Genomic DNA, 19,696 nt, shown 5'->3' with positions numbered 1-19,696 from the left:
GAAACCTGCAACTTTTGGATGTAAAACACTCCTGACGACGTAAATAAGAACTAAAGATGACCTACACGTTACTCCAGACGTGCAATGCTTCAGCAGAAATGATAACAGGTGTATTTCGCTCATTGTTTCTTTCTGAGTTAAGAAAGACTAATTTATCTACACTTATTCAGGCACACACACAAATATGCATGCAATAAATCCAGTCCTGTCCGCTCTCTCAAGATATGGTAATGAAAGAGCTGATTTATGTGGTAGTGTGTAAGTGAAGCCCATCTGATGAGCAGAAGCTGGACCAATGGAAACCCGAGCGTCGTCTCTTTCTATCTCTGTGTTCACCGTTCTCTCTGTGAGTGTGTGTTATCGCCCTGTGCAGACGTGACGGGACGCCCGCTCATCTATTACTGTCTGACAGCACTGAATACTGCGGCTCGCTAACACCAACACAGACCTGTGTGCTGCCATCAGCAAAAGAGCTGCTTTCAGACACACACACACACACACACACACACACACACACATAGAGAATAATAAATTAATATTATAAATACATATTCATGTCAAAGTTTACACTGAGAAATATCTTCAAATTTCTTATTGATTATATCAATTTAGAAAATATTTCTCTAACTTTCTTATATAATATTTGACCCAGGACCACAAAACCAGTCATAAGAGTCAATTCCTCGAAATTGAGATTTATACAACATCTAAAAGCTGAATAAATAAGCTTTCCGCTGATGTATGGTTTGTTAGGAGGACAATATTTGGCTGAGATACAACTATTTGAAAATCTGGAATCTGAGGGTGCAAAAAATCTAAATATTGAGAAAATCACCTTTAAAGTTGTCCAAATGAAGTTCTTAGCAATGCATATTACTAATCAAAAATGAAGTTTACATATTTACAGTAGGACATTTACAAAATATCTTCATGGAACATGATCTTTGCTTAATATCCTAATGATTTTTGGCATAAAAGAAAAATCGATAATTTTGACCCATACTATGTATTGTTGATTATTGCTACAAATATACCCCAGCGACTTAAGACTGCTTTTGTGGACCAGATCACAGATATATACTGCTTGTCTTTTTGTTTGTTTGTTTGTTTTATTTTATTTCAGTTTTAGTGTTTAGTAATTTTAGTAATTTAAATAAATTTACTTATGTCAGTTAGTTGCCAATAATGCAATATTTCAGATTTTCTAACTTTTTAAAGTTTACGTTTTTCAGTCTGTTTAAATTTTATTTTATTTCATCTTCATTTCAATTAGAAAATGATTTTTAATAATTTTAGTAAACAATAACAACACCGGCTTTATCTCAGATGTTTCTCCTGCAATTCCTTTGGAGAAAAAAAAACCAAATTGTGTAACACAATACAGTAGAAATACAGAACTCTAAAAAAATGTGTTTTATTTTATATTTTCTATATACATTCATACATATATATATTTTTAAGGTGTGTACTCAAATATTTATTGCACTCAAATCAGAGCATTATTACTACTAATTATCTAAATTTAGATAATATAAAAATAAATAATAAAAATATACAATACCACATTTTTATAATTTAAATAAACAATAAACATTTATTATTCATTTATACTTACAATGTATAATTATTTTATACTTAAAATGTATTATTATTATTATTATTATTATTTAGAAATTACTTTTCTGACTTGATTATGAACCATAATTTTGTATGAATCTGCTATTTTATGTAGATAGATAGATAGACAGAGAAGTTATTTTTAAAATTACAAATACAGTTAACAATGCAAGTCAGAGAAATTAATAAAATAAAATAAATATAAATTAATATTTATTTTTTATAACAGAGTTCACAATCAAGTCAGAGAAATATCTTAACTAATTAGTTTATCTATTTTAACTAAAAAACAATTTAAATTTAATAGTATTTATCTTAACAGACCACCAGTGGAGCTTCACTGGGAACATTATGTCTTTTCCAGACCAGAAGCTGCTTCATCAGTGCACTGTGCTGCTCTATCTGGAGAAACACAGCAGCTCCAGTCACCGAGGTTCTTCTCGTTTCTCCAGGTCAGAAGCTTCTGAGGGACTGATCAAAGCTGATCAAACGGCCAGAGGCTCTTTGAAGAATCAACACATATATGCTCAAATATGATGCTTTAGCTTTAGCTTATTACATGGACATACTGTATTTTATAATATCATACACAGAATGTTCCACAATGGTGTAGAAATCACTGAAAATCTATTTTTCCTTAATATTTTCTTTTGGTTGTACAGCTGCGCCGTCTTCCCCTCCTTCGCTGCGTAATCTTTCCTTTCATGTGTGATTATGTTAGTGAATTGAATCTACATGTCAAAGCTCTTGTTATTAATTTCCCAGCATTCAGTGAGAGTAATGAGCTCCTGCGGCGTGAACTTTCCTTTTCTCTCGTTCCCTCTCTCCGACTGATTTCAGCTCAGAGAATCGCCCGTTATTCCCCCGATCCGTCAGAAAATCCCTGCGGAAACCCGCGCGAGCGACGACTGGAGTGAGACGAACGACGCCAAACACGGGAATACAGAAAACAGTGACTGAAAAACTAATTTTCTGAAGAGTCATGGGTCTAAAATACACATGATAAGGTCAATGTGTGTGTTTAATGGGTAAGATTTACAGAGATTGATCTAAATAACTGTATATTAAAGAGTAAATATGGTCTGATTGGCTCGACCAATCAGAGCGCAGGACAGGACAAGTGTGGGTGGGGCCAGACGTCCTGTATGTTTTAATTACAGACGCTCTGGACAGATAAAGACTGATCAAGCATGATTAAACACACACACACACACACACACACACACACACACACACACACACACACACACACACACACACACACACACACACACACACACACACACACATATTTAATTCATAAAGTAATATATTTTCCAGTGTTTTTATTGAAATATGATTTATTATATCATTCATTATTGGTATACTATATAGGTTATATTAATTAAATAATTTATAAAAAATAAATTGTAAAAAAATTGTGAAATCAAAAGTGATGTTGTAATTCTATATATACACCGTATATACCAAATAATAACTGGTCCTATATTATTCTACATAATTATACACTAAAAGTCTGGGGATTGTATGTTTTTTAAATGTTTTTAAAGGAAGTCTCTCTGCATTTATTTGATTAAAATATACTTCAGAATTTGTAAAATATTATTACAGTTTAAAAGAACTGTTTTCTATGTGAATATATGCTAAAATGTAATTTAATCAATCAAAGTAATCAAATTTAATGTGATCAAAGCTGTATTTTCAGCATCATTACTCCAGTCTTCAGTGTCACATGATCTTCAGAAATCATTCTAATATGCTGATTTGCTGCTCAAGAAACATTTCTGATTATTATCAATGTTGAAAACATTTGAGCTGCTTCACTTTTTTTTTTTTGAGGAAACTGATACATTTTATTTTTCAGGATTCTTTGACGAATAGAACGCTTAAAAAAGAACAGCATTTATTTGAAATATAAATCTTTTGTAACATTATAAATCTCTTTACTGCTGCTTTTGATCAATTGGATGTATCCGTGTTGAATAAAAGCATTCATTTCTTGCAATTAATATACACAACACACACACACATCAGCTTGATCTGTACAACATCTGATGTTGCTGATACTGCAGTATGAGAGAGAGAGAGAGAGAGAGAGAGAAAGAGCAGTAAAGCGTGAAATCAGAAAGTGTCGGGCATATTACAGACGCCTCTCAGGGGTCTTTTCAGTAGAAGAGCGTCTCACCTCTCAGAGTTCATTCTGCTCATCTCTCTATCTGTCCAACACACAAGCAAACGACTGTAACTGAATCACCCACAGCACACAGCTGCATCCTTCTCTCTTTCATTCCTTCTTTCTGTAATCTACACTATTTCTAAAAACAATGTCTGAACCCTCTGGTGCTCTATGGGCATTTCTGACTAAAAAATTGTTCTTTAAAAAAAATAAAAAAAAATTATTTCATCAGAATGGTACAAAACTTGGTAACACACACACACACACACACACACACACACACACACACACACAAAATAAATACATAAATAAATTATGGACATGATTCAAGAAGGTTAAACGGTCCTGAAAAAAATGGTCACATTTGTATTATTCACAATCAAGTCAAAAATAGCTGCATTGTAAACGAATGGTAAACAACGCTTATCTAGTGGAAACGTTTGGTACTGCGCTCAAACTAAATCTGGCTGAACACTCATTTTTAGTTAGCCTGACTTCGTCATACTCATATTCTAGGCAGAATGTGAGTCTGATACTGCTCCATTGCACTTGAATTATGGGGCGTGTCTTTACCGAACCAGTAAAAAAAAAAAAACTCTGCACTCAATTGGATAGACCTACAACCAATCAGAACAACGCAGTAAGTGACGTATGTTGAGCAACGCATAGTTGTCAACAGAGTTCAACTGCACGCACGCACGCACGCTGGAACTGTAAGAAGTAGGAAAGTAATGAGTGTAAATGATCTTTGCCGCTGTTGTAAAAATAATTTAAGAATTCGCGGAGTACTTACAAGCACGAATAACATTTTTGAGAGAAACACAAAAGGTGCATGTATATACGAACAAGTTCTCTGTTTAGGATTAGATCTCGACAATAATGAAAATAAATCTTATCGCATTTGTCGGCCCTGTCTCAACTTTATTACACGGTTGCAACGCGACTTGACTAACTTTAAAAAATGGAAAGACGACGAAAGAGACAAGGCTGAGGCTTCAGAGAAAAGAGATCGTGAGCCTACCTTCCAAGACGCCCTATCTTACGTAACCGCAGATAGCCTGTCCATCATCGATTAAAGCCCGCCCTGGCAATTTGATTGGCTCGGCCTTCTGGGAGCCGAGCATAATTACTCCTCAATGGATCGAGTCCAGACCGAACTTCCCGTCCAAAAAATGTTGTGGGCGGGGTTCGGGCTGGCACCCAGGCTAATTTTTAGTGATATTAACCTCAAATTTAGAACACAACTTGTTCACACAACTTGTTTTATTGCTATCATTTTTCTTTCAGTTTTAGAGTAAAACATGCTTTGGAAAATATCTACTTCATATAAATTTTGCATTTTTTTCATAATAATAAACATACACTTCTATAATTTCTACAAGGCTACATTTATTTAGTAAGATACAGTAAAAATAAAATATTGTTACAATTTAAAATACCTGCTTTGATTTTTTTGAGATATCAACCTCAAATTTGGAACACAACTTGTTCAGATTTATGGCTTTCATTTTCTTGAAGTTTACAGTAAAATGTTTAGAAAAATATAATATTTTAATATTTTCTATTTTTTAACCTTTTTTCATTATAATAAACATAAATTTCTATAACAATTTTTAGTTTCACCTTTTAAACTTTTTTTTTTATTTCAACAATAGTCCCTTACGATGGTATTACTTCATATAAATACATAAAACCATAGTTTAACCATGTTATTTGCAGTAAATCTGTGGTAATACAAATACTAATCAAGAAGCCAAAAAACAATGGTTACTACACTTTTACTACAATAAAGCCATGGTTGTGTCTGTTTTCTTTAAAAAGAGACCAAACTTCAGTCTGTGCTCCAAAGCATTCAAGATCCACCACAGTCTCTAAAGAAATTTAATTTCAGGTCTATGCTTAAAAAGTGTAATAAAAGTATCATCACTGTTCCATAAATATAATTTAGTACCATAAAATCCCCCAAAAATCCAAATTATTAAATAAAGAAACATTATCAAACTAAAATACAGTACATTAATTTCACTGAAAAAAAAAAAATCTGTCATTTTTGACCATGACACAAACAACACCAAGGGTTAGTAAAAGTCAGAATGATCTCTTCACCAAGTGTATGTTTCACGGTCAAATTACGTAACGTGCACTTGATGGCATCTATGATTGACATCTCTGTATCCGGACTACAGAATATCTCCATCCGCTCTGCCTGCGCCTAATTGATCGATCAGAGTTATTGATCCGACCGCAGGCTGACTGTGTGTGCTTTACATGATTGTGTTAAGCTCCTGTTGCTAATGCATGTGTGTGTGTGTGTGTGTGTGTGTGTGTGTGTGTGTGTGTGTGTGTGTGTGTGTGTCGGCTGTTATCAATGCAGCGTCATTAGGAGGAAAGAGTCGTCCTGTACGATAGGCACAAAGAGGACAGGAGGAGGAAAAGAGCGGCTGATTACAGAGAGAGAGGGTAAATAAAGCAGCTTTACTGCAGGGGAAGAAGAAGAGCAGAATGGAGGAAGAAAGATAAGAGATAATGGAAGCTCTGCAGCAGCATCTCGCTGTGGCTGAGGAGTCCTTTCTGAGCATGAAGCTACAACTAACCTCCAGACATGGCACACTACTTACAGAAACCACACGCTTGTTTCAATCTGTCCTTTTTAGTTTTTAACGAAACGTTAAACGTATGTGTAGTTACTCTCTCAACTCAAATGTTTTTCACTGGGATCCATTCTTCACCAAGAATAAAAGTAATGCTGCTTTTATGAAATATATGACTAATTAATTCACCTAAAATGATTTTTGAATTATTTGAATTATTCAATAGTTGCAAAAAACATTTATTTACCACTAAAAAAGAAATACTATATAATAAATATTAAGTAACTAAAAAAATACTGAATGATTAAATGTAATGTAATATGAAAGGACTGTTCATATTAAATAAAAAACGAAATATTAAATATTATTTATTTCAAATATTTGTAATATTAACCAAAAAAATGTATTTTATATTAGATATTTTATATATAGATATATAAAGTATATTTTAAACATTATTTTTAAAAAACATAAAATAACACAAAAAACAACAAAAAAAAAATAACAAAAATATAAAAAAAAAAAAAATCAAAGTATATTTATAGCCAACATTACTATAGATTTTTTTCTCTCAGTTTTTTTCACCATGATAAATGTGATGCTGCTCTAGAATTAGGCATAAAATATGTGATTAAATAATTTAAATTATATGCATTATTCAATATTTGTAACAGTAGCTATAAAAAGTACAAAAGTATTAAATAACTAAATAGCAAATATTATTTACGAAAATAACATATTATTCAGTACATATTAAAACAACTATAAAAATGTATTGAAATCAAAGTACCAGTATATTTATAATCAACATTACTTCTGTTATATTTTCCTCTCTTCTTTTTTTTAAACCATGATAACTTGTAAAATTTGATAAATAATTCACTCAAAAACATTTTTAATTTGATTTATTCAATATTTATAATAGCAGCAATAAAATGTACTGATTGTTAAATAAATATTACATATTATTTATAAACATTAAATATTATATACTAACTATTGTAAAATATTGAAAAATATTGAATGAAATGAACCTACAAGTATATTTATATTCAGCATTACTCTTGATTTGTTTTTGTTTTTTTTAACCATAGATAGGCAGCTCTGTGGGATTTAACAACTACGCTTAGTCAAATAATTCAAAATTGCATCAAATGACCATGCAAATGCATTACATTGTTTGATGAAATCAGGATATGAGCTCTGCATTGCTGAATAACACCAAGAATCATAAAATATCTGTTTCATCATATATCCTACACAGACATGATGCAACAAGTTTCCAGTGACCAGTCCCTTTTCTGTCCTCGCTGAAAGACAAATGCAACACAATCACACCCAATCACCACATAAACAATGACAGTGACTGCTGCTGATGCAACATACTGTAGTTGTTTTCATTTGAAAAATCAGATGTGTATGTCATATCATACACACACAGAGAAACTCAAACATCTTCATCGCAACCCATCAAAATAAAAGTCTGCTTTAATTTTACGTAATTGTGGCAGAAATATATTAGTATTGAACAGCATAATGTACCTCTTACAAAATTAATAATAAAATAATAAAAAATAATAACTTTTTTTGTATGATATCACACATTTTTTCCATGTTTTAATTTAAACAGTAAACCTCTGTTGTGCAGAACTTGATATAGGGCCCTAAAAATAAAGCCTAATTTTTGTTAAATGTTTAATTTTTGTACAATCATATTTTGGGAATTCAGTTAATTGGTTATGCTTTCTGGTTACTATAATTTAATTTAAACATTAATCCAGAAAAAAAAAAAAAAGGAATTTGGGTGAAAAATACATACATCATGTGGCAACTACAAAGCAACCCTAAAAACATGATAAAAGACCCCAGTGTTCAACTAATAATTGCATTTACTACTAAAATGATCACAATAAACTGCAAAGTAATATTGTGCATTAGTTACTATCCCTTTTAAAAAGTTTATTAAAACTAAAACAACAAACCTTAATTATTATAAACACTAAACATGACAGTGTTCTGCCACAACATCCAAAGAACATCTGGAGAACGTCAGCTCCTTAATTTGATTTGTGTCTGTTATATTGTACATATGTGATCTGCATATAATAGATAAAAATAAAAACGTATATAAGAGACAGATTGAAAGAAACACACACACACTCCTCTTAAATACTCTCAAATCTACCCACACATGTGCTGCTCTACCTGCTGCCAAAACAATAAACTCATCCAGACCCAGAGAGATCATCGAACAATACAACGACAGCCTCTGCCCACACACACACACACACACACACACACACATGTACTCACACAAGCACGAACCATCAAACAAGCACGACACAGAACGATATCACTGGCAAACGCCACCCAACCACCCACATTACACACCATATACAAGCCCTCACACACACACACACACACACACACACACACACACACACACACACACACACACACACACACACACACACACACACATTACGAGGAAAAAACCCTCCATTACATCAAAGGGCGGAAAAAAGCAGCTTGTCGTCTTTACAGCATGAGAATACAGACAGAAACGTGTGGGTACAAAGACAGAGATGAATAATAGAAGCTCTGCTCCAGAATCCAGTCAACTCCTACAGACTCCAGCTTAAGATAACAGAGGTGCTTTCAGTACAAGAAGCACTAAGATACCTTCAGCTGATTATTTTCTAACACTCTCGACACAATGTGTTATCGTATGTAAAAAGTACAAGAAATTACATGTTACAAGAATGTACACTACAGTTCAAAAGTTTGGGTTTGTTGGTGCCTTTTTAAAAAAATGTTTGTAAGAAGCCTCTTCTGCTCACTAAAGCTGTATTTATTTGTTCAAAAATAAATAATAAATATTATTACAATTTCAAATAACTGTTTTCTATGTGAGTATATATTAAAATGTAATTTATTGCTGTGATCAAAGCTGAATTTTTACTCCAGTCTTCAGTGTCACATGATCTTCAGAAATTATTCTGATATGCTGATTTGCTGTTCAAGAAACATTTCAGATTATTATCGATGATGGAAACAGTTGTGCTGCTTCATATTTTTGTGGAAATCATTATATATATCTTTTGTAACATTATAAATGTCTTTACCGGTACTTTTGATCAATTTAACGTATCATTGTGGAATGAAAGTATTAATTTCTTTAAAAAAAAAAAGATGTCAATCAATAATATCATGGAGCTATTCAGAACTGACTATTTTACCCAATATTCATGTTTAATGTGTATTTTTTATGCTTATTAAAGTAATAATTGGTTTTACAATTTTGCAAATTTTAATGTGAGATCAAGAGGCAACTTGACTTAATAAAAAGCAATAAAAAGCATTGTTTAACAGACAAAACTGAACATTAATAAACTTTCATAGGGCCCTAAAACTGTCAATTTTTATTAAACATTTAAGATTTTTTTCTTAAATTGTATACGCTTTGGGAAAACAATTAATTAGACATGCTTTTGATTACTATTTTAATTTAACCATTAAAATGGAGTCTATAAAACCTAAAGCAGAAAAAAAATAGAACTGGGGGATAGAATTTGGGGAATAAGTACATGCATAATGTGGCAACTTAAGATACGTGACCCTGGACCACAAAACCATAAAAGTCATAAAGTTAATTTTTTTGAAATTTAGATTTATACATTATCTAAAAAAATAAGCTTTCCATTGATGTATGTTTATTAGGATTTGACAATATTTGACAGATACAACTATTTGAAAATCTGGAATCTGAGGGTGCGAAAAAATTCTAAATACTGAGAAAATCCCCTTTAAAGTTGTCCAAATGAAGCTCTTAGCAATGTATATGATTAATCAAAAATTAAGTTTTGATATATTTACAATAGGAAATTTACAAAATATCTTCATGGAACATGATCTTTACTTAATATCCTAATGATTTTTGGCATAAAAGAAAAATCAATAATTTTGACCCATACTTATACATATTTTTGGCTATTGCTATAAATATACCCAAGCGACTTAAGGCTGGTTTTGTGCTCCAGGATCACATATGATAAAAGTCGGCAACGTTCAACTAATAATTTACAAAGGATCACAATAATATTTTTTATTGTAAATAGAAATACTGTAGTTTAATTGCACTGACATTATTGTCTATGGGTGTGTTTTCTCCTGCTTGGCAATGTGCTTTCTTTTGAACCTACTTTTAATTTTCTTACTCTTCCATGTCATAAAATGAGGAGTTTTCAGGGCAGACTTCTCTCATGACTCACCCAGCCACCCGGCTCCAGAGTTGGGCACACACATGTCGGTCTCAGCGCTGGGCAGCACGAAGCCCACCACGAACACCTCCACCCCGTCAGACATGAGCGCCAGGCCGAGCACCAAGAACAGCTGCCACTGGAAGCGTCCGTGTCCACACTCCTGGATGATGAGCTCGTACTGCTGCGCCAGCTCCTCCTCATCCGCCTCTCTCTCCTTCTCCAGCTCTCGCTTGTCCTTCATCCCATCCACCGGTGGCTGGCCACGCCCATCTGTGGCCCCGCCCCCTGCAGGCACACCCTGATACTCGCCCTCGTAGATCTCGTCCTCATCGTCGTGGCCCTCGGTGGCGTCGCTGGATCCCTCATCATCCTCCCGCTGAGCCTGGCCGTCCTGATAATAGTAACGGTCTTCATCGGCACCCTCGTCTTCGTCGTTTTCGAAGCGGCTGTAGTTGCGGCCGGAGTATTCATTCGAAGCACGGTCCACCACTTTGTTGACCTTCTTGACGGCGTGGCGCTTTGCCTCCTTGGCGATGTCGCGAGCGCCTTTGACCAGAGACGTCTTGTCTCTGTAGGGGTCCTCCATCTGTGCAGAGTTTAGCTGTTTGGTGATTGCAGCAATCAGGAATCAAACGTGTCTTTCAGAGGATGAGATCAACGGCTCGAGCGCTTTGGAGACGGACAGGAGATGTGTGTGACGTGTGTGGTTCCTTCTGACGAACAGCTTCATTCACTCAGAGGAGAAGGAAACTATGGGAAGAAGAAACAGTCATATTTTAATTCTCTACAGCAGACACAAACTATAAGCAGAAATATATATATAAATACAGTATACATACTGACTCCAAGCTTTTGAATGGTAGGCCTATAGTGTATAATGTTATTTTTATTTCAGCTTTTTATTTCAGATAAATGCTGATCTTTCAATCTTTCTATTCATCAAAGAAACCTGAAAAAAATTACTCAACCATTTTAAATATTGATAATAATAATAATAATCAGAAATGTTTCTTGAGCAGCAAATCATCATATTAGAATGATTTCTGAAGATCATGTGACACTGAAGACTGGAGTAATGATGCTGAAAATTTAGCTTTGATCACATAAATAAATTACACTCTAAAATATATTCAAATAGAAAGCAGTTATTTTAAACGGTAAAAATATTTCACAATATGACTGCTTTTGCTGTATTTGGATCAAATAAATGCAGCCTTGGTGAGCAGAAGAGAATACTTTAAAAAACATTAAAAAAATCTTAACCGTTCAAAAAAAATTTTGACCGGTGCATATATATATATATATATATATATAGATAATATATATATATATATATATATATATATTTACATATATATACATATATATATATTATATATACATATATACATATATATACATATACATATATATATATATACATATAACAGATATATATATATATATATATATATATATATATATATATATATAATATATTATATTATATATATATATATATAATTTTAGAATTAAAAATGTGTAAATTAAATTGTATTCACATTATCTACAAATCAACCAAACAATCAAACCAACAAATAGAAGTCTTTATTCACTGGTGACCTGGACACACACACACACACCATTCAAATAATAAAAAAACAACTTTGAATTAGTATCAAATGTCAGTCTACTTCAGATCTGAATTAGCAGGGTATTTTTGGTTTTAACTCAATAGCTGTAATTGGAAAAGTGGAAGCATTGCAGATCTCAGGTGTTCCTGTTCATGTGCCCTGAAGAAACACAGGAGGGCCATAAATCAGACGGGCACAACAGGCAGAGGACAGAGAGCCCAGTTTAACTGCATTCACACTGTTCACCTCCACAGGAAGAGATGTGGACATGAACAGGACAGAGTCAAAGAAAAATGAAGAGAAGAAGAGACCAGCATACGCAGACTGACACTTCACACACGTGTATGTCTGGAGGATCTTCTCAGGATCTCAAACACAGAAGAGCCCTGCTGCATTGCAGCACCATTCCTCTCTCCGGCACAAATACACTCTCATCTCATTTTATCTCCTCACATCTGAAAAATAAACAAACACACACACGCTTTCTCTGAACCAAGTAAACTCAGCAAATCTCTTTGAAAATGATCATCCAGTCTCACAGATACCAGATATCCCTGAGAATGAGAAAACCAGAGAATATGACAGAGAATATTCCATCTGAGATGAAGACACCCACAGCAATTCAATTCAAACCCACAGTAAAGTACATCAATACTATAGTACAGTCTCATCTGTCCTGTCCTTCCAAACAAAACAATATGCATATGTGCATCACAAAAACACAAAATCCCAATCCAATCCTATTCTATTCTATTCTATTCTATTCTATTCTATATTCTATTCTATTCTATTCATAAGAGAATTAAGATTACAGTAAAGGTTCCATAGAACCAGAACAGTCTAAATCATTGAAGAAGCTTTTGAAGTTCCAGAAAGAACGTTTTATTTCTTTTAGTTGTGTTGTTTTAGTCCATGAAACCAAAATACATTAAATCCAGAAACATTAATAATCATACAGCAACTCAAGAACAATATAGAGCCAAAAACAGTTCCTGACAAGAACAAGCTGAACCCAAGAATGACTGAACAGCTTTTATATTGCAGAATGTTTTGTGCATCTTGATTTTAGCTGACATTTGATAACCGTGGATGAATTTCAGTCTGGCAAATATGCTGATTATCATTAGAATATGATTAATATTCATTAACTCTGGCATTTGTAACCCAAATATCTGAGACATGCCTGAGAATAACTGCAGACTGAAGACTCCAATAAAAAAAAAAAAAAAAAAAAATGTACATAATTTTTTATTAATTCATTTATTACATATTTATTTATGTGTAATATAAGTACATTTATTTATTTATTATTTTAAAAACGTATTATTTTATTCATGAATTCTTCTGTCACCAAGATAAATTCCTTGTTCGTGCAAGCGTACCTGGCAATGCATCTCATTCTGATTCCAATCAAAGTATTAAAAAGTGTGGAGAGACCTGATTCATCAACAGTTCTTTTGTTATAGTTGTTTTGAGATGATCCTTTTAAAATGAACCGGTTCACAGACTCTAAATGCATCAGCATAATCCTGAGTGTAATATTGAGCACAGTCATTTATCAAAACATATTTAAAATGTCAAATCACAAGGTTTGGGAGCACATGAAGACACAAAACAACAAATGAATCAAAAGATCCAATTCTCGGAAATGATTCACTGTTCTAGTGGAGTCGTTCATTCGGCCTCTTTCCTGAAAAATCAGCGAAACCTTCACCTGTCCAGATTCAGCCGAAACAAAACGAATGCTTCTATAAGAGTTGTGTTTCACGGGCCGCTGATGCTGTTGGAGAAGCCCTCATTAATCACAGAGGGGAACACACGCGCACTTCCCCTCTCACACACTATTCAGTGTGCACTAACTTAACATTAAATACTGTAAGAAGACGTGACGTGACAGATTTGTCCCGTAATACGCAATAACAGATCAATCTGGTCAAACGAAAGCAGCATTTTGATAAAAACTATTAAAAAAGACTCAAAATGGCACGTCCGGAACGCTGCGGCAACAGCCAGACCTAAAAACCAGCAAAGCATGACATCATTTCCTCTTAGACCAAATAAAGGCAGTCCCTGACGTAACTATGACATCATTGAAGGGCTGATGTAATCAATGCGACACCCGTTTTCCTGCATTAACCCCGACTTGAGCGCGGGAGGGGGAGGAACGGGACGCTGCAGAGTGATTTGACCCTCCACAAATGGGGAATTGCACTAAATACAACACACACACACCTTCAACTCTAAATGACTAGTGTTCGACGACGTGTTGGAGTGAGTAATTATAAAGTTGAGCGAGGAAGGTCGCGTAGCTTTCCACTGTCCCTGATTCACCTTGCGCAAAACAGATCAGACTCAGTGGTTTGATAAAAAAACAGCTAACTTCTAACACAACTGAAGACCACACACACACACACACACACACACACACACACACACACACACACACACACACACACACACACACACACACTGCAGTAATGTAATGATGAATAGCTGAAGGCTTCACTGGTCACTGGGACTCTCCAGCAGCTGTAAGGCTCTCTTACTGGACGCCTGCACAGATTGGATGAAGGCAATGGAGTGTGTGTGTGTGTGTGTGTGTGTGTGTGTGTGTGTGTGGTGTGTGTGTGTGTGTGTGTGTTGTGTGTGTGTGTGTGTGTGTGTGTGTGTGTGTGTGTGTGTGTGTGTGTTTGTGAGTGTCTAATGTAGACAGATTCCTACAGTTTGATCTATAACCTATACAGTAAAAAGCATACCTACAGGCAAAAAAAAAAAAGAAAAAAAAAGAATTGATTTTGGTGAAACTGCATGATGTAAGGAGTTAAAAGGTGCTGTTACATTACAGTACAGAAGATATTAAAGGCTTAAACTACTAAAAATATATGTTGATATAATGTAAATAGTTAGGTGGTCTGAGTCATGTTATTTATATTCTGAATAAAACCGGGATATATTAAAAGGATAAAAATAAATTATTTGATACTTATTACAGAAAAAATAAGAAACTGCATTCTGTAAACACTTAAAAAGTTATAGTTGTTACATTATAGAATGAAAAAAAAAAGTTAATATAACCTAAAGTAGTTCTGCGGATTGAGTCATAATAATAAATCATATTTTCATCCTGAATAAAACCAGGATATATAAAGTGCATAAAGAGAAATAAGATTAAATAAGGTTCCAAATAGAACAGAACATTCTTAATCATAGAATTTTGTTCAAGTTTAAAGTTTAATTTTATCTTTCATTTTGGTATTTTAAAGTTTCTGAATGCAAAACACTGATCATGAAACATCAATAATCATACAGCAACTCGAGCACAATATACAGACTGCATACTGTGCAATTTATTCAAGAGGATTTTATCAATTACTAAATAACCTAACGAAGTGGATTGAGTCACATTAAATACTATTTTTATCCTAAATAAAATAAACCTGACATTTTACTGCACATTTTTTCCATTTATTTTACCACTATAAATGCAGTTTGTAGAATTTCAAATTAAGTGTGACTGCATTTTATATTGTTACATTTATAAACTCATCTGACACCACACAAGACACTATTTAACTGAAAATGAAATGCAGATTAAAATGGTGAAATGGCTACATTTTAATCGAAAATCTTGCTAATGGAAACATTTGCATGTTATAATAAGTCATTTGCAACTACCTAAATGTAACACACATAGTGTGTTGTGTGTAAAGTTAATGTCTGTGCTTTACTGTCAGTGGCTCAGACTAAAGGTCAAAGGTCACAGCTCTGTGTGCTGTGGGACACTTTGTCTGATCCACTCCACTGATCAGCTGACACACTCATATATGAGAGTGTTTGTAAAACAAATATCTGATGCATCTGAAAGCAAGTCCATAACCTGAAAACGCAATCTAGATTGAAAGGACAATTGATTAAATACTGACAGAGCAACTGATTTAAGTAAAGCTTCTATATATTTTAATTTACTATTATACATAATATATAAATATTTAATTTTATTAATTTAATTTCTTAATTATCTATTATTATATCTTATTATATTTAATATACATATATCTAAATAAACTTCATTTTCTTTTTTATTAGACTTTTATATTTATAGCTTTTTAATTTCATAAACTATATATATATATATAAGGGGTAAAATTAAAAGTCTATAAATGTAATTAAATGTAATATAATACTTCCTAAAGAACACCTGGATAGGATGTATTTGGCTTAAAATATATATGTTGTTCACCAGAATAAAAGTAAATCATTCTGAGTCTCCTCATAAAAATGGTAAATGTCAAAGGAGCAGTTCAAGCAAACACGCAGGCTAATGCAGATGTGCAGGTTAAAACCGGTCATCACTGTACGATTTCTACTAAAACCCCCTGCAAAAGGTGCAGTTAAGGCATCATCAGATGGTTATATAGGGAATTCTGAGGAATACCGTGGTACTGAATGACTGCCATATACTGTGTATGTTTTATTGTATTTACAGTAAATAGTTATTCAAAAGAATACCTTGGTACCATCATGTGTAAAAAAAAAAAAACAACAACAACATAATAATAATCATGCATTATCAGTACAACACTTTACTATAGCAAAGATACATTTCCAGTTACAGGACAGCGCTATAGTTGTGTATTCAGCGCATCTCTCTTTCTCTCAGGCAGGTTGTTTCATGCACCGCAGGCTTCACCCTTTTACTACCACTTGGCGAAAAGTCATTGGGCTGCACGCGAATCGCCAGCACAACCAGGAAAAGGCATCAATCACAGTCCGGCTCAGACGCAAACTGCACCCCGTAATGAGATTTCGCCTGTCTTGACATTGTGCATAGGAATCAATCCCCTCCCTCTCCATTTTATCTTTCTGTCACACACACACATGCCTCCATGACACATTTTCAGGTGGATTTCTGTCTGCTTGTGACAGTCACACAAATTTTGCTCTGTCAGGGATCAAGTTCCTAAATGACTCTCTCGCTTTCTCTTTACACAATCCAGGACACCACCGAGAGCCCTTGAGCAACTTAACACACAAACACACACACACACACACACACACACACACACACACACACACACACACACACACACACACACACACACACACACACACACACACACACACACACACACACACACTCGTCTTCTCCAGTCTCCAGAATAATGCTTGATCTTTATGGGTTTTTTATTGCTTACTGCATAATGGAATAGTTCAAGCTCTCTCTTAACACAAAAGAATCATTTTTAAGCATGCAAAACGGCTGCTTGCATCTGTCAAGCTCCAATCAAGCGGTGAACTTGTTATAAAAGTGATCCATTCAACTATATTTGATGTCTTCTCAAGTCTTATAATGTTTTGCATGGGGAACAGAACCAAATCTAAGTCACTATTTACTAGTAAACTTCTCATATTGTTGTCAGTGACGTTTGGTCTCAAGAGCCAATGATGTTGTTCGAAGTCACTGACGTCACTTGTGGTCTGTTCCTCACACAAAGCTCTCAAAAGGCTTAGAAAATGAACTTTTTGAACTAATTATATGGCCTTTTGGTGCTTTATGGAGCTTGAGATATTCGGATACCAATTGTTGTTATATGGGGAAAAGCTTTTCTCCTTTACACAGAAAAAAATAAATAAAATACAGCATTCAAGCTTTAAAATCTTGAATCTTTGCTCTTGAACAAATATTTCAAATGTATGCCTCTCAAGTACAAAATAAATTATAATGCCTCACAAATAAGACTTTTAACTTTTCTGGTGCATATACATTTTGCAATGGTAATTTCCTGATTAAAAACTCAAATTCCACCCTAACACAGCTTTATTTAATTTGCAAAAACCTTATAAACACAAATTTATGTGTTTGCATGTTAATTAGTAGGCTACCCCTAACTTAATTCCCTTTGATCAAAACTAATTTTTAAATCTGACTTAATTGACATACAGTACAAGAGAGATTACAGTAACTGTTTGATGCGTTTTGTATGCTTTGCATACTTTCACGTCACGATCTTCAAGGGAAAAAAATAAATCACAAGCAAAGCGCCATAAATATAAATCAGGTTCGACACCGCTTTTAATAAGAAGCGTTCACACGGGATGCGTTCTGCTGTTTTTAATTATTATTTTATGTACACAAGCGTAGGATTTGCGTTGCATTAGTAACATGACGTCTTACAGTATGTTAAAAATACTAACTTTTTAAAAAACGCGTCCGTGTGAACGTTCCCTGTATGCAGCTAAAGTTGATTTAACGCTTTAGACTCGTGCGTAAAGCTACAGAAAAACTCAATCACTCACCGACTGTACACGAGTCCAGATTTCTGAACGCGTTAACGCGGATCTTCCTTTAGCGTTTTTCTTTCTCTCCTCACAATGCAGCAGCAGCAGCCGCCGCGTCTCTCTGCAGCACTTTAAGAAAAGCTGAGAAGAAGTGATGGAGAGAGGGAGAGAAGGAGGAAGGGAGAGAGAGATGAAATCAATAGTTGTATCGCGGGCAGCCCCGCTGAATGTGACGCGACACGGGGCGGGGGGGAAGAATGAGCGCGTTTAGGATCGTAGAGACTATGACTGAATGCGTGGATACGAACACCCCCACCCACCCGTGACGCATTGCTCTTTCTCCGCGAGTCACGATTCTCTGGAGGCTCTGGGGCTTTTTCCTGCTTTTGTTGGAGTGACTCGTGTTTCAGTGTTTTTAACTTTCTGCGCTTCCCCCGACACTCACGCATCAGCGGTACAGTCAGAAAAAAAAGAACTGGGTGTTCTGCACGCGACTCGTCGTGATTGAACTCCCGCTAAGCGAAACACGGAACGCTCGGAATGGAACTCTCCATGGTGCTGAAAAAAGAAACAGTCAAACGCGGGACGCTCGGAATGGAACTCTCCATGGTGCTGAAAAAAGAGGACGCTCGGAATGGAACTCTCCATGGTGCTGAAAAAAGAAACACATGCAGAACAAACCCCACAGATCAGATCCATATGAAACAGAGAACTGGACAGAACCACCTAGATCAGATTGGAACAGATCTGCTCAGAACCGCACAGTCACAGATGCATTAAAACAGACCCCACAGAACTACATAGATCAGATTTACACTAAATAGTTCTACTAAGAACCACAGAACATCACACAGAACCACTTAGCACAGGTCCATATAAAACAGACCCTATACAGATCAGATTTGCACAGAATAGATCTACACAGATCATCCCACAGAACCACATAGATGCATAAAAAAGACCTCACAGTACTACATAGATCATATTTACACAAAATAGACCTACTCGGAAGCACACAGATTAAACCCTGCATAACCGGATCCATATGAAACAGATCTACTCAGAACCAGATCCATATAACAGATGAGAGTCATATAAACAGACTCTGTCAGAACTACACAGAACTGATCTTACAGAAGCAGAAAGACTGTAACCACA

The 19,696-nt window shown here is 34.6% G+C and overlaps 1 protein-coding gene across 1 annotated transcript in view; it reads right to left on the bottom strand.

The window, feature by feature from the left end:
- LOC109046223 (synaptic vesicle glycoprotein 2C-like) overlaps positions 1 to 18,790 on the bottom strand; it is a 40,350-nt gene extending 21,560 nt beyond the window's left edge. Inside the window, exons 1-2 of the mRNA XM_042748287.1 lie at positions 18,557 to 18,790; positions 10,656 to 11,396 (exon numbers count right to left, since the gene is read on the bottom strand). Of these exons, the coding sequence (XP_042604221.1) occupies positions 10,656 to 11,232 (577 nt within the window). The 5' untranslated portion in view covers positions 11,233 to 11,396; positions 18,557 to 18,790. The remainder of the gene's footprint in view (positions 1 to 10,655; positions 11,397 to 18,556) is intronic.
- Positions 18,791 to 19,696: the final 906 nt, after the last annotated feature.

Source organism: Cyprinus carpio, chromosome B21 (genome assembly GCF_018340385.1).
Source record: "Cyprinus carpio isolate SPL01 chromosome B21, ASM1834038v1, whole genome shotgun sequence".
Lineage (NCBI taxonomy): Eukaryota > Metazoa > Chordata > Actinopteri > Cypriniformes > Cyprinidae > Cyprinus > Cyprinus carpio.
This window is presented reverse-complemented; position numbering and strand designations above follow the sequence as displayed.